This window comes from Catharus ustulatus, chromosome 2 (assembly GCF_009819885.2).
Source record: "Catharus ustulatus isolate bCatUst1 chromosome 2, bCatUst1.pri.v2, whole genome shotgun sequence".
In the NCBI taxonomy this organism is placed as follows: Eukaryota; Metazoa; Chordata; class Aves; order Passeriformes; family Turdidae; genus Catharus; species Catharus ustulatus.
In genome coordinates, this window is record NC_046222.1 from 52,421,240 (window position 1) to 52,436,247 (window position 15,008).

Consider the following 15,008-nt stretch of genomic DNA (forward strand, 5'->3'; position numbering starts at 1 on the left):
TCAGCACCTCTGCAAAGGCTGGTGTGAGCGCTTAAAATCTATACCTGGAAATCAAATACACATAACTCTCTGATTAAAAAAATAAATAAGGAACATGATTAGTAATCCTTTGGTGTTTGGATACCAACCCAAAAGCAAGTGAAAGAGGGAGCAAGGCAAATGACCACACCCCCCTTTTAGGAGCAGGGCTACACACTGTGCAGCACAGTAGGTTCTCTCTGAAGCATTTTTAAAAGTCTTCTGTGAGACAAAGGAGTTGTCCTGAGCTTTTATTGTTTTAAAATGAATGCAGAAAAATAGGAAAATAGGGAGTTTCCTCTGCAAAAGTGATTAAGCACAGGGGATATCAACTTGAACTCAAGTTTTGCGGGCACTGAAAGGAGAAAAGTCCATGGAAAATACTTTTGTAAGTTCACCTTTGAAAAACCCCCTGTGGAGCCTCCTCTGCCTTTTGGCCTTTCTCATGAAGTCCAGGAGGTCTCTGTGACGAGAGATTTGTGCACGCTGCGGGCACGAGCCGCTGCTCGCAGCAGCGCTCTGGGACGCGCAGTCTCCTTGTTTATATTTCAGTGCTACGCGTGATTAATCCTCCATTTCATTCATTGTCTTTTTACTTCTCTGCTACTGGGAACAGTAAATAAGAGGGAAGTTGTAACAAGAGCCTCCCTTTTATTCAGAGACCTTCTGTTTCCTGCAGGCTGGCGGCTTCGAAAAAAATCACAGCTCCATTGTGCTCCAAAGTCATACTGAATGATTCAGATGAAAAGAAAAACCCACGTCAGAAGGAACAGGGGACTCAAAGACGAGTGTCGAGGCCAGCAGTCCAGGGACATCGATCCCAGGCAGCGGCACATCCTGAGAATGTTGCACCCTGTGACAGCAGCAGCTCTGTCCTGTGGGTCTGTGGAAGACAAGTATTAGGGGTCCCGGTATTAGGGGTGTCCCCACCTGGCCCATCGATTGCCTGGGGGTGGTGGGGCAGCAGGACAAGCCTCCTGTCCAGCTGTGGGGCACAGATCCAGCCCCCAGCAGCTGGGGGAGGTGAACTCCCTCCTTGCTCCCGGAGCTGCCAGCGCTGGAGGTCAGGCAGGGCAGGAGGAAGGGGCAGGGAGCGCTGACAGAGACAGTGTTGCCATCACCCAACATCTGGTGCCAATGCTCCCCAAAAATAGATCACTTCCTTCTTCCACCTCGAAGGAAACAGTGTTGGAAGGAGTCTCAGATACAGCAGGGCTGGTGCAAGGAGGGGTCTCGTTCCCTGGCAGCCTCCCACCGGGAGCCGCTTCCACATCCCGGGGTGTGACTCTGGGACCACACATCAGTCTCAGGCAGGTTCCAAGGGATTAGTCCTGCGAAACGCCCCGATGACCCACGTGGGTGCCGAGCCTCTCAGCTCCCTGGAGCAGAAACCCACCAGCACTTTCCATCGGTGGCTGGTATTGCAAAACCAGCCCCTCTGTACCCAAAAGCTGCGCCAGTGCCAAGGGGCTCAGGCTGTGATCTGCCCTCACCTGCGTTTTCCAGTTCCATTTTTACATTACAGAGCTGCTTCACAGCATCTTCCTTATTGGCAGGCGTCAGGAGAAATGTGTGTCAACAAATCTGAAGCGAGCGTAAGCTCTGCTACAGTCAAGTCTGATTATAAAACATGAGTCACTGTTATTCAATCACTTACCAGCGCACGGCTTGCAAGAAAGTTCTCTCTTCTAGGAATCACCACCACACAAATTTCAGAGTTGTTTTAAAGAACACCCTGATTTTCCTTTTAACTGCGTGGCTGTTTTCAGAGGGCTGGCTCCTGCTATCCCTACTTGGCCCCTGCTCCCTCTGCATTTCAGAGCCAGGTGAGGCACCCAGCCCAGGCATGACCTGATGATCCTCCCAGCAGTTTTCAGCACCAGGAGTGAACAGGCAGTAAGGAGGGGGCTGCTGGGACTGCCCCCCACAGTTGCCATCAGTGCCCCCCACACCATCTGTAGGGCTGCTGGCCAATGTTCAGGGGATGCACATTTTTCCCCTCGGCTGGGATGAGGAAGAGTGTGGTCAACCCCAGCATTTTGGCAAGGGAGACTTTTTCCCATATAAAGGTATTATTTTCATTGTTTTCTTACATTTCAGTTTGGGAAGGAGCAGGAGGGGTCAGGGATGTCTTCCCAGACATTTCTTCAAAACTGTTTTTATCCCTGGTAACAAATGCCACTGCCAAACACAGCAGCACACGTCCTCGGTTTCCCCTCCGTAAGTCTGATTTTTTGAATGGCTTCTTGGAAAAAGCATTTACATGGTGACCTCTTGCTGCTGTAAGATGTGCAGGGAGATGGGTCCTTTCCAGGCATTCAAGCTGCAGTGCTTGGTCTTTTCCTGTTTTTACTGAGGAACTTTTGGGAGGTCAGAAATACATGAATTGAGCTTTTGCTGCCTTAATAGGTGAAAGGCTGCTGGAAGCACGTGGATAAACTTCCTCTGTGCCAAATGACCATCATTTAAGTCAAACACTTTTTAACAATAGAAGCAAAATTTTAAAAGGTGTAGTTAGAAAAACCCCCACATTTGCCTGTCTGTCCTCCTTGTTCTGTGCTGCTCTGCCTCTTGCTGCTTAGCTTGATCTCCTGCATTCCTGCTGCAGGGAAGGTTTGAGCTTCTGATGTGGCAAACAGGTAGACTAAGCTAATTTATCGCTCAAGTCTTTTATTCCATCACAGAGTGGCAAAAGGGAAGGCTCGACTCTCTTGTGGGTCACCTCTAATGGCAATTGCTTCAGCAAGATGGATTTCAAAATTAGGTGCTCTCGAAGCAGAAGCCACGCTGTATTTTTCAACAGCACAAAGCAGCGTAAGAGGAATCTGACCTTCATTCTTCATAATAAATTCACTGGGGAAAAGAAAAATCCATCTTTGTTTTTCAGCTTGAAGTACTGTCAAAAGAAAAGCCAGGGCACACACAACATACACAAAATAAAAATACAAGACAACTTCAGCAAAAAGATAAAAAAATCAGAGATTTACTTTTCCTGCTTTTCCTTAAAAATTGGAATAGAGTCTGACAGCCTGTCTGCAAGTACATTGTTTTGGAATAAAAGCTGCTGTTAATTTAAAGTGGATCTATACTAGGCTAAATTAAGACCACCTCAAAGCAGTTTTCAGATGTAGAGTGCAATCGAATAGCTAAGTCTGGGAAAAAGTTTATCAATACACACCCACATTTCAGCACTCCATTGGACTTAGCATGTTTGTAAAACATCTCTGAATGCATTTCAGGTGCTAAAATAATGTCTGCTGCAGCCTGCCAAAGGAAAATGTCACAGCTATTTTCTGCTGAAGCGCCCCAAAAAGATGTGAGCTGCAGTCAAATATAGACTTGTAAGCTGAAAACTATAGTGGAGGAATGCTTGAAAATATTTGGTATTTTACTGTAATTAATAAAATGATCAGTACATTTGAGTCCTGAAAGCCTGTAGCTGGTCAGCCGCCACTGGCACAACCTGGAAATGGTTAAAATTGTCTCCTGTATTGAACACTATCTTTGTATTTTGCCATGTCTCCATTACAGATTTTGTATTGAATAACTCATAACTAAACGCAGCACCTTGCCTTTATTCCTTTAATCTTGTCAGGCATAGCTGGGAAGGCAGAATGGGAATGTTTATTCTAACTAGCAGGTCTAACCCTTAGGCTAGCAAGAATTAGAAGAGGTTTTTTCCAAGCTCGGCTCTTCTCCCATCCAGAGAACCTAACGCTCCTCTTCTGGAGGAGTCACTCAAATTCATCTTCCCACTTTCTAGCAAGCCTAGACCCAGCTGTTATTCAGCCTTTTTTCCTTCAGGATGGGCTGGTTACACTGATAAAAGCAACTGTAAAGAGGCTCAGTGTCAGCAGTGCCCTAATTAAGCTACAGAAATAAGCCACTTCACACCCCTTAGTTCAGGTTTCCAGGGGCCTGTTTGCCTGGACAGGAACATTTTGTTAAATAAGCTCAGCTTTTTGCTAGAGCTGGTGTGATGACTGAAAGCTCAGCAGAAGGGATGAACACTGTCCATACATTTCATTAAACTAGCTTAAAATTACAGAGCATATCTAGGTGGTTGCAACTGCAACTCTTTTCAGGACCAACTCGAGATGAACAACAATAAAAATCAGTCTGGCTTAATTTGGTATTCAAGTTCTCTCCAGACCAATCAATTTTTTGCTGTTCAGAAAAGTCCTTTCTTTACCTCTACAACAAGCATTTATGTGAAGGTTAAAGCCGTAGGAGATGCTTTTTGATGGTGATGTCAGTGTTGTCAGTTCCCCTGTAGGGAACCACTACTTAAATGGTCCCAATTTCATCGCTCATTATCCCTCTTCTACAGCAAGCACCCACTTTTAAAGATCACAGGGAAGCAGATTCAAGCTGAAGTGTCAGCAGTAACTACTGACCTGGATCAAGGAATCTTGGAGTGGCCAAGTCTGACCTATCAGTAAGACTCATAGTTTTGACCAAGAGGATTATTTAAACATTGGAGCTAGCAGGGGAGCACAGCTGTGGAACAAGGAGGTCCTTTCCAGCAACAACCCTCAGCAGCTCTTCCTTAAAAAGGGGAATTCATCTGCCTCTGGCACTCCTCTTCACCAAAGAACACTTCCACTGTTCCAGAACAGTTTTACAGTAGACAAAAGCGAAGGCTTTGGTCCTGATATCCACGTGCCAGCTCAGCTGAATTACAGGCGCGTACCGAGTGCTCCCGAGAAAACCATAGCCGCTCTGGAGAGCTGGGGAAGCTTTGGAGCATCTCCCACCCCACCCCAGCCTCGGCAGGGAGATACAGGGGCTTCTTGTCCTCAGTAAGCAGCATTGATAATTACGTTACCTACCCTCTTCAGCCTCGAGCACGCTCTGTTAGTTACCAGTGCTAAAGTCAAAGGTGAGGCTAAGGCCGTGCCTGGCTGCCAGGGAAGCACTCACTACTCATCTCAAGTTCAGCTGAATCCTCTAGGTTACTTCTGCCAACACCAAGCACCGAGAACAAAGGCACAAGATTATGGGGATCTCATTAAGTATACTTGTTCCAAGAACAAGAAATGTGTCTACTTTCTTCTGATGACCTGGGGAAACAAAAAAACCCTTCAGCACACAAAATTTATTTGTCATCAGTTAAGAGCATTTGAATGTGCAATATCCAGTTTAAGGAGACAAAAAAGTCTGTCTGTCCTACCCTTTCAAGACCTTGCAAACAGCATCATTCTTCTGCTTGAAACAGAAAGCAGGGATGTATGTATCTGAGAACACCAACACACACAAAAACCCCCAAATCCTTAGGGTATTAAGTGAGCCATTTAACTAAGTATTTAAAACCTCTGCAATTATTAGTTTATTAGTATCATCCAGGATTTCAGATGTTCAATATTTCTCCTGAAGTTATACATAAATGCAAATTGAAATAAGAATCTGAAAGTCAAAATTGTATAACAAAACAATACTCCATCACAAAAGCGTGTAAAATTACAAGAATGCTTTTTTTTGTTTGTTTTTAAACACTGGCACTTAAGAGAACCATAATTTTGTAACCACAAAATTGCCGAATTGTCCCCCAAACTGGTAAGCAGGTATATGTGAAAATAGTTACAGCTGCCAGCACTTGAAGTTTTACTAAATATGCAAAAAACCCCTTTTAGCTTTGGTTTTGGAAGAGAACTGTATTTGACCAAATTAGACATTGTTGGTAATACCATAAACATTTAACTTTTTAATGCAAAATTTAATAAAATGTACTTTTCCATACAACTATATTTAACTTAAAAATGGGCAAACATCAAGAGTGCGGTATAAAACCTAACAGGAAAAATACATCTTATCTCATTTTCAATTTGAGACAATATACAACTTTGTTTAAAGGGCTAAAACTAGAATTTCAAGAATACAAATATGAATTTACATAGATTTAACAAATAATAATGGTACCATTTATAGAAATCTTAGAAAGAAAAATCATTTCTTGTGGGCCCTTTGCTACCAGGAGTCTCATGGTATTAAGCCCGTGGCCATCACCAGACCTGTCACCAAAAAATAATATGGTCATTTCAATGCTTTTAACTTTACACATTTTAGGTACGCTCATCACTCCCAGGTGTTCAGAGATTTACAAATATAACTTCCATTACATGGTAACAGAGTCACACGTGTAAATTTCTCTACACCAGATGGACATACACTCTTCCTATGGGTCCTTCTAGGACAAAATTTAACATTCCCTCCCTCCCCACCCCCCCAAAGTATTTAGTTTCTGTAAAATTGAACTCTATACTTCTCAACTCTCCAAGACTGGTAAACTCATGCAACGCAATAGAATATTACATTTCACAAAAATCTGAACAAGTATCCGTTTGCTGAGATTGAATTTTGTTGTTTCCAGTTATGGAAGAATATTTTCATCATATGCCTATATATTTCTTTTCTTACCCTATCATGATAATGCAGGGTATGCAGATCAAAGCTTTGTTTATCAGCTGGTTATATGAAAGATGAAAACTGTAATATTCCCGTGATCCCATACGGGCATTCAATAAAGCAAAAGATGAGTTCCCCTCAAAAAAAAAAAAGAATTAAAAAAAAAAAAAAAAGTATGATTCTCAAGGGCACCTATTAAAAGGACAACAATACTAATAAAAAAAAAATTGTATTTACTTAGAAGCATTCAGAATGTCAACAAAACAGCTGCAACTTTTTTTTCTTCCTTTTTGCAATTACAGAGTGGTATTCAGTTAACAGAACAACAATTATTTTTATGATGCATCAGAGACAACTGAAGATGAGAAATAAACTACATCCCCAAATGTAACTAAATTTGTGCTGTGCACCAACAAGAACCTGCTTTATAACTCCCATGCCAATTTACAACCCCCACACTGTACCAGGCAAGGTTAGTGGCCATTGAAATACCACTAAGGACAGGGCTATCTAAAGACACATTCGGTAGTGTGTTAACTATACAAAAAAAGAGACACTGTACAGTTTAAAAACAAATCTTACACAGCCTTACATTTCAATTTTTTTTCTTTAAAAGGAGTGAGTTGTGTACAGGGGGGTTAAATGCTTTATAGACAAGAAAGAAATTGCTCTAAAAGAGACTTATTCATCATCATCATCATCTTCGTCCTCCTCTTCTTCCTCCTCTTCATCATCTTCATCCTCTTCATCTTCGTCCTCATCCTCCTCCTCTTCCTTCTTCTTCTTGCTCTTCTCAGCCTTGGCAACTACTTTCTTGCCTCCATCAACCTTCCCTTTGGCCCGGTATGCAGCAATATCCTTGGAGAACAAAAGCAGGAACAATCTCTCAAAGATGTAACCAGCCAAGAGGTCACAGCAGCCTCCACAGAGCACTTGTGAAAGCAGTCACACAGGTACCTGCCCTTTCTGCACATCTGCTGGGGTAAGACCAGGAGCTGTGGCTTCAGCTCCAAGGTGAACTGAAGCCAAAGAAATGGGAACCCTCTAACACAGAACTTCACCACACACTGCTTACGGCTGCTAAGGAATCCCTACTGTTGGGCTTCTGAGAACAGGCTGGAAAAGCTGCTGCCTCTGATGCTAAAGGCACAGCTGAGCCCACTATCCCATAAGGAAATGAAGTAGGGAGACCTCTTTAGGTCCCTTTCTAGCCCTACCTTCTACAACGCCTAAAGGAATGCACAGGAAAACCCTTGTTTGAGGCACAAAACTGGGCTTAGCCACCCAGAACACATCAGAACGACCCAGCCTAACTGCTGCAATGTTATGCCTCAGCAAAAAGCAGTTAGACTGAACTCTGCCTAACAGAAGTTTACAAAATAAAAGGTATAAGAACTTGATTAAAGGGTAGACAGTGCCACCTTCTGCATGCAATAAATTTATTCTAGTCATTTGAAATGCACAAAATTCAGTTCCTGTCAAAGAGAAGTCAAAACTGTAACTGGAAGGCAAAGTCATAAAAGCAGTTAAGACTTCCCAACTCTGTGCCAAAACAGTAAAACAATTAGGTAGGAGAATTGATCAACAAAGCTTATACACACCAGCTACAGAGAAACATCAACACATTTACACAGATGGTCCAAATCTTCAAATATTCCCCACCTAATAAACACTACACCACTGATCTTACTTACTCTTGGACTCCCTTAAAGCTTAGCAGGAAATTTTGAGAAGGTATGACAAGTCAAAGGCCAAGTAGTGAAATAGTGAAGACTACTACACCTTAAAACCCCACATGTAAGTGTAAGAAATAAAGGCATTACTACTGGAAATTAAAACAATATCTGCAAATAAAATACTAGTAATTCTATAATTTAAAAAACATCTGAGTTGCCTTGGCTGTGTGTACAAATAATTACCATGAAGCTGTACAGAAACAGTTGTGTGGGAAAGATTCTAGACCTGCAACTCCTTTCTGGCACATCAGCAGGGCTCCAAGTTTTCACCTTGCATGCTACAGTGCAAGAACTTTGAACTTGGATTTGTCGGCCAGCAGGAGAAATACCCAGAGGAAGGTGACAGCACACAATGGACACAGGTGCTGCGTGCCAGCTATATGTGGTCACTGACCCCTTGTGAAGCATCATCAGGGGATGCCAACGTGTATCCCTCCTCTTCCCTTGGCTTCCACATACTGGGATGGCAATGCGCCTTTAGAAATAAAAACACGCACAGCACGATCCTCTGTGCACAACAGAATTCTACAACTCCAATTATGATTGCAGGGTTTAGCCTTAATAATTTAAAAAACTGTATGACAAGTTGCTTCATATACATAATTAACCAAATTCATTACTAGAAAGGACATGGACACAAAGTAGGTCCAGGAAAAACACATGCCTAAAACAAACATCTTTGTGTTTTGCCATTTTCCCAGGAATAAATTTTAAAAAATCATCTCTGTGTATCAATTATCCTAACATTCAAGTATGAGCAAAATTAGGGAGAACCAATTATTCCTTACCAGCATTACTTACTGCAACCAACTCACCTCAAATTCTGCTGTGACCTAGGGATTTAGTAACGATACAGAACTCACCACAGTGGTACACTTTATTAAAGTACCAGTGACAGCTCAAAACTACAGACAAATGCAAATAGTTCAAGGTAAAGGACTCCAATTTAGTGTTACTCCAATGAACCATTTGCTCCTGTATACAATCTTTTTCAACAAATCTAATGAATTCTGTCATTAGCATTTGCAACATCAGTTATCAGGGTACACAATAAGGAAAAAAACTGCCTGAGCTGAGGCTTGACTTCCCCAAAGCATCTCCCTGAACGTCAGTGTTACCTTTTCATACTTCTCCTTCAGCTTAGCAGCCTTCTTTTCATAAGGCTGTTTATCGTCTGCAGCGGTGTTGTTCCACATCTCTCCCAGTTTCTTTGCGACATCTCCAATGGACAGACCGGGATGTTCTCCTTTGATTTTTGGACGAAACTCAGAGCAAAACAAGAAAAAAGCCGAACTACAGAGGAAAAATAAGAGAAGATTACAGAAGTTTTAGACTTGGCTACAGCAGCAACTTTTGGGACCTTTGCTAGTGTTTTTTAAGAGCGTTTTGGAAAAAGCACCTAGAAGTGAGACAGATGTAGATTACAGTGGAAGGTGTCAGAACTGAACGAGTCACTTTGCAAACTCAACGCACCCTTTTCTTTTAAGTAATGTTGCACATCTGGTCCCATTTTTGGCAGGATCCCCAGATAGGTAGACTTTATATACCGGATACTGAGAAAAGCTTTAGAAATTAGTTAAGTGAACGATACTAGGGCAGTAACTGTTATGTCAGAACTGTTAGAAGTGGGAGGCTGCAATATTTGTCAGAAAACTAGGATTTCCAGACCACAGCACCAGCTCAAGCAAGAACATTAGCTTGTAAAGGAACCCTAATGCCCCTTCCAGCATTAGCTCAGTTTAAAACACATACATACACACACACACAATTAAGTATTGGTGTCTGTAAGGAGATTAATTTGAAGCCAGTTGTCTTTATGTTGTGGCTAAAGTTTTATTTTTCCAAGCTGCTTTTGAGGAAGATCACCCCTCAAACCTGTTCCGTGCAAAAGTCTCCAATTTTAAACTGACAGTCAATCAAAACTTCTGCTCAAATGAAGAGGTGATAAGAGCAGGGCCTGCAGTACTTTAGTGCCATATCACACTGGAATTACCCTCTTAACAGAAATGAGAAAAATCAGTCAGAATCACACATGGTGGGACAGCCTACCCAAAAATAAAAGCTTAGCATTCATAATTAAAATTTCAACCTATCTTTACACCACTGGTGAGGAAGATCACAGTCTTGTATTTCTGAAGCTCCTGGATAAAATTACCATTTTATAGATACACACCAGTATGATGGTCCCAAACAAGACAATCTACAGCTAGGAATCTACTTACGGAGGCCTCTTAGGTGCATTTGGATCCTTGAACTTCTTTTTTGTTTCCCCCTTAGGTGGTACATAGTTTTTCATTTCTTTTTCATAACGAAGCTTGTCAGCCTTTGCCATATCTTCAAACTTCCCTTTCTCCTTAGAAGACATAGTCTGGAAGGCAATTAGAATCACAGAATACCTCAGAAGGGACACATAAGGATCCAAATTTTAAGATTAATAAATATACCAAAGTCCATTCCAAAATTTCAGCTGAGGGAGCTAAAGGTAAGACAAGGACAATGGAGAATTACCACTCATTTTACAACTGCACTTCATACTTACCCAAAACCCAAGCTTCTAAAGACATCATTTACAATCTTGAATGGTATTTCAGAAAAAGCAGTTATTTAAGGTTTTGTGGGTTTTTTCCTAAGCACCTATTCCTACCTTCCATCGTTCTGAGCATTTTTTTGAGAACTCTGAGAAGTTCACTGACGCATCTGGATGTTTCTTCTTGTGCTCCTCCCGACAGGTTTGCACAAAGAAGGCGTATGAAGACATTTTACCTCTCGGCTTCTTAGGATCGCCTTTGCCCATTTTTGCTGATTTTCTGTAACGAAGCAAATGAGATATCTTTTAAGACTTGTACTTTCAACAAACCAAGGCAGGAAGTAAGTCACAACCAAGGATCATAGTGAAGCAGTATTCTGAAATCACACAATGGGAAAAATTCCCATTCTGGAAAATTTACTGAAGACTTCTGTCATCCTTGTCTGAGGTGACCTGGATGCAAGCAACCTGAAATCTCAAACGGCCTCCAAAGCGTGCAGTTATGGTCTCCTGCAAATAAGGACTATCCTTTCAAGCAAGCTGAAGGCAAGCACTGCAGTGGAGACTGCACACCACAGTTAATAACAGTGTATAATTCATATGCTTGGGAAGAATAAATTTTGTTGAAATGAGGAAAAAAGTACTCAAGTATCCTGCCTCACTGGATTTCTGATTTCTTTCTTTTTATGGCACATGTTTCTACCTCTTCTCTGTAGGCCCTGGGTGCTTATTTACAAAATACCTATTTTATTATTTTCTATGACATATGTTACAACCCATCTTTACGTGTACTGCAAAAGCCTTGTCTTTGCAGGTATTCCTTAAAACAGAGGAATGAAACAGCTCACTTGGTCAAATATGTTATAACCTGCACAGGGAGAAGCACAACATTTACATATAGCCAGCAGAGCTGTGCTCAGCAAGAGCACTACCTGACACTTTCAGGGACTGAAAAATACCTTCCTGGAACTTTCACACCCAAGCCAGACATTTGGAGTATTTCTTCATAGCTCCCTGGAAAAAGTCAATTGCACCCTGACAAGCTCAGCTTTTCAGCACAAATTAAAAGAAGGGGAGGAAAAAAGCGTGAAAGAAAAAAAAAGAAAAAAAAAAAGGGCAGGCGGTGCCTGCCCGTATTGCCACAGAAACTGCATTTCCTATCGGTTTGGCGGATAGACAGAAACAGATTTCTGCTCTGTGACTAAACACGTCCGGTTTGAAGTTTCTATCAAGTAAACAAGAGGGCTGAAGAAGCAATTCCGCTCCTGCGTGCCACGGAGACGCAGCCGGCGCGGCCGGGCGGGCGCGGGGCTCGGCGGGCCGGGGCCCAGGCGGGGACACGGGGCGGCCGCGGGCAGGGCTCGGCACCGCGACCCCGGCGTGGCGTTTAAAAGCCTCCTCCTTCCCGCCATTTTGGACGCTTCCCCTATGAGGGGGGCAGAGGGAAACTTCAAAAGTGCCTCAAGAGACCTGCTGGGGGTGGGAGGGAAAAAGGAAAAGAAAAAAGAGGGGAAAAAAAGAGCAAAATCTAGTCCCGTTATTAGGGAGAACATGTGTTAAGTTTTATTCCGCGTTCAGGAGGGCTCGTAGCGGCGAGCACATGCCCAGGAGCCGGACACCCACCGGGGTGCGGCTGCCCGCAGGCGGCGACCCCCGGCCCCGGCGGGACAAAGCGTTCTCCCGCCGCCACCCCCGTCCCCCCGCGGCGGGGGGGCCGCCCCCATGCCCAGCCCTGCCCGCTCCGGCCGCCATGAGGCGAGGCAGCCCCGGCCTGCGCTCCCTCCCTCCCTGCCGGCCGCGCCGCCGCAGCGGCGGTGTCGGCGGGAGCGGCCGCCATGGCGCAGGCTCCTGGCGGAGGAGGTCACCCGCCGCCGAGCCTCCTTCCATTTTGTGCGCCGAGGAGCAGAGCCGGCCGCTCCCCACCCCCCCGCCGCCACCACACCCCCCGCGACCGGGCGGGGCGGCGAGCGCGGGCGGCGGGACCCCCAACGAGAGGGGCCGCGGCGGGGCTGGGCGGCGACCCCCGCCCGCGGGGGCGGCGGTGGCAGCGCAGCCCGGGCGGCGCGGAATGGCCGCTGTGGCGTCGTCCGCTGCCGCCGCCGCGCACAGAACATGGCTCCTTCCTCCCTTCCCTTCCCTTTGTGTGAGCGCGCCGCTACCCTGGCGCACACGCTCAGCCATTGCAGCCGGGGGAGGGCGGGCGGGAGACGGGGGGAGGTGGGTGGGAGCGGGGGGGAAGAAGATGGGGGGACCAGCGCGCTTCCAGCGCCTGCCCCAGCCCCGGCGGCGCGCTAGAAGCCCCTGCGGAGACCCCCCGCTCGCTCCCTCGCCCCGCCGAGTTGTGCGGCCCCGGGGCTGCCGGCCCCGCGCCCGGGCGAGCGGCGGCTGCTGGAGAAAAAAGTTCCCCCGAACTGCGCCCCCGCCCGCCCGAGCGCCTCCTCTGCTGCTCCGCGCCGCTCGCCTTGTTTTCTCGCTCGCGGCTGCCGTCAGCCATGTTACAGCCGGGCGGCCGCGGGGCCAGCGGCGCCCCGGCCCGCGCCCCGCTTCCCCGCGCTCCCCACCGCCCCGGCGGCGCAGTGCGGGGTGCCCGGAGCCCCCGCCGCCCCTCCGCCTGCCCCGCCGCCGCCGCGATGGCTCCGGCGAGGTGCCGTGTAAGCGGCTTACGACGGGGCACGGCGCGGCCCTCGCCCCCCGCGGCGGGCGACCCCCGGCCGCTCGCCCGGCTCCCTTCGCCCGCCTCTCTTCGCCCGCTTCTATCTCCCCACCTCGCTCTTTGCCTCCCGGCGCCCCGCTCTCCCGAAGTCGCCCACCGCCCCCGCCCCACCCCGGCCGGGGGGCTCGCCGCCCGGGAAAGGGTCTCCCGGGCACAGCCCCGTTCGCCTTTGTGTACGGGCGTCCGAGCCGGGGCTGCCCCGCGCTCCGCGGTCATGCAGCGGCGGCGGCACGACGGCCACCGCCGGCTCACCGCCGGGCTGCGAGCGGGCGGGCGGGCGGGCGAGCGCGCCTGGCCGGCCCAGCGGCCCCCGGCGCGTACTCACCCGTGTCAGACAGAGTCGGCACGCAGCCCTCGCTCGGCCCCGAGCCCCAGAGACGCTCCCGCGGCCGCCCGCCCGGCCCCAGCGCTGGCTGGGTCGCTGTGCAGCCCGGTGCACCGCAATGGCTGAGCGCGGGATCGATACGCAGCCTCCTCACACTCGCGGCGCTGGTAACATTACTCTCTGCACAGCCCCGCGCCCATTGGCCGCCGCCAAGCCGAGCGCCGCGCCGATTGGCCCAGGCGCTCCCATTGTCCTGACCAGAGCGCGCCGCGGGTTGGGCGCGCCGCGGGACACGTCACCGAGCAGGGAAAGGGCGCGCAAATATAAAAGTGAGCGCAGGGAGCCGGGCGCGGCGGGGCCCGGAGAGCGGCGGTGGCTGCCCGGCGCTGCGCCGCCGCCTGCGAGGGGCGCGGGCCTCGCCGCCTTCGCCGCCGCCCCCGCTGCCCCGGGGGGACCGCCGCGGCTGCCCCGCGGTGAGGAGCGGGGCGCTGCCGCCCCCTGCCCCTGCGGTCCGCGCCGCCCCGCCGCCCAGGCGCGGAAGCCGGAGCTCAGCGGGGAGCCCAGCCGAGCCCGCGTGTCTCGGCTGCTCTTGCCCCTTTCCAGCCGGGGCACTGGGCTCCCCTCCGCTGCCGCGGCGGCGAGCGCGGCTCTGCCCCCTCCCCGAGGTTGGGGGACCTTTGTTTTACTTTGTTGGTTCGTGGTATTTTTGGTTTTTTTCTTTCTTTTTCCAGAAATGGATTCATCACCTATATGAACATAGTCGGAAGATACTGCTTTTTCATAACCTCCTGGATGACAAGGAGCAGTCCGCAGTGCTCAGGCAGCTCCCCACAAGTTCTCAGCAGGGGTGCAGCGATGTCCCGCCGCCGTCCCGGGCAGCCCGGTGCAGGGGCGGCTGAGCCACACCTCACCTGTCCTTCATTGCTGCTCCTCTCTCTTGCTTTTTTACTGTCACTTGTGCCGCACGATGCTGCTGTACAGGACTCGCGAATATCCCTTAATATCAGCTTCGCTGTTTACACCACTCTTTTGGTGCAAACAACTCTGAAAGGAGCACTGCTGTGAAAAATCCAAAAGCACTGCTCTGCCCCCAAAGCTTGTGTCAGTGCACTTGCTGTATTAACACAAATTTGAATGAAGAGAGGTGTACATTGGTCACAAATATTAGAGAGTAAATAATGGATTTCAACAACTGCTTAATTATCATGCTCTCTCAAAATCTATCCATGGAGTTTTGGAAGGGGCTCTGGTCTGACACAAAAGGGGATAGCAATTTTGACAAGG

The 15,008-nt window shown here is 47.9% G+C and overlaps 1 protein-coding gene and 1 long non-coding RNA gene across 2 annotated transcripts in view; one reads left to right on the forward strand and one right to left on the reverse strand.

The window, feature by feature from the left end:
• The window catches only part of LOC117011255, a 77,602-nt gene extending 70,810 nt beyond the window's left edge, over nucleotides 1–6,792 (forward strand). The window contains exon 9 of the long non-coding RNA XR_004420919.2: nucleotides 698–6,792. This is a non-coding gene — a long non-coding RNA (uncharacterized LOC117011255). The remainder of the gene's footprint in view (nucleotides 1–697) is intronic.
• HMGB1 (high mobility group box 1) lies at nucleotides 5,324–13,920 on the reverse strand. The gene is made up of 5 exons (XM_033086611.2): nucleotides 13,725–13,920; nucleotides 10,804–10,966; nucleotides 10,382–10,527; nucleotides 9,278–9,452; nucleotides 5,324–7,281 (listed from the first exon to the last, which is right to left on the reverse strand). Exons 2-5 carry the CDS (start codon nucleotides 10,951–10,953, stop codon nucleotides 7,105–7,107), a joined length of 648 nt encoding a protein of 215 aa, XP_032942502.1. The 5' UTR covers nucleotides 10,954–10,966; nucleotides 13,725–13,920; the 3' UTR covers nucleotides 5,324–7,104.
• Nucleotides 13,921–15,008: the final 1,088 nt, after the last annotated feature.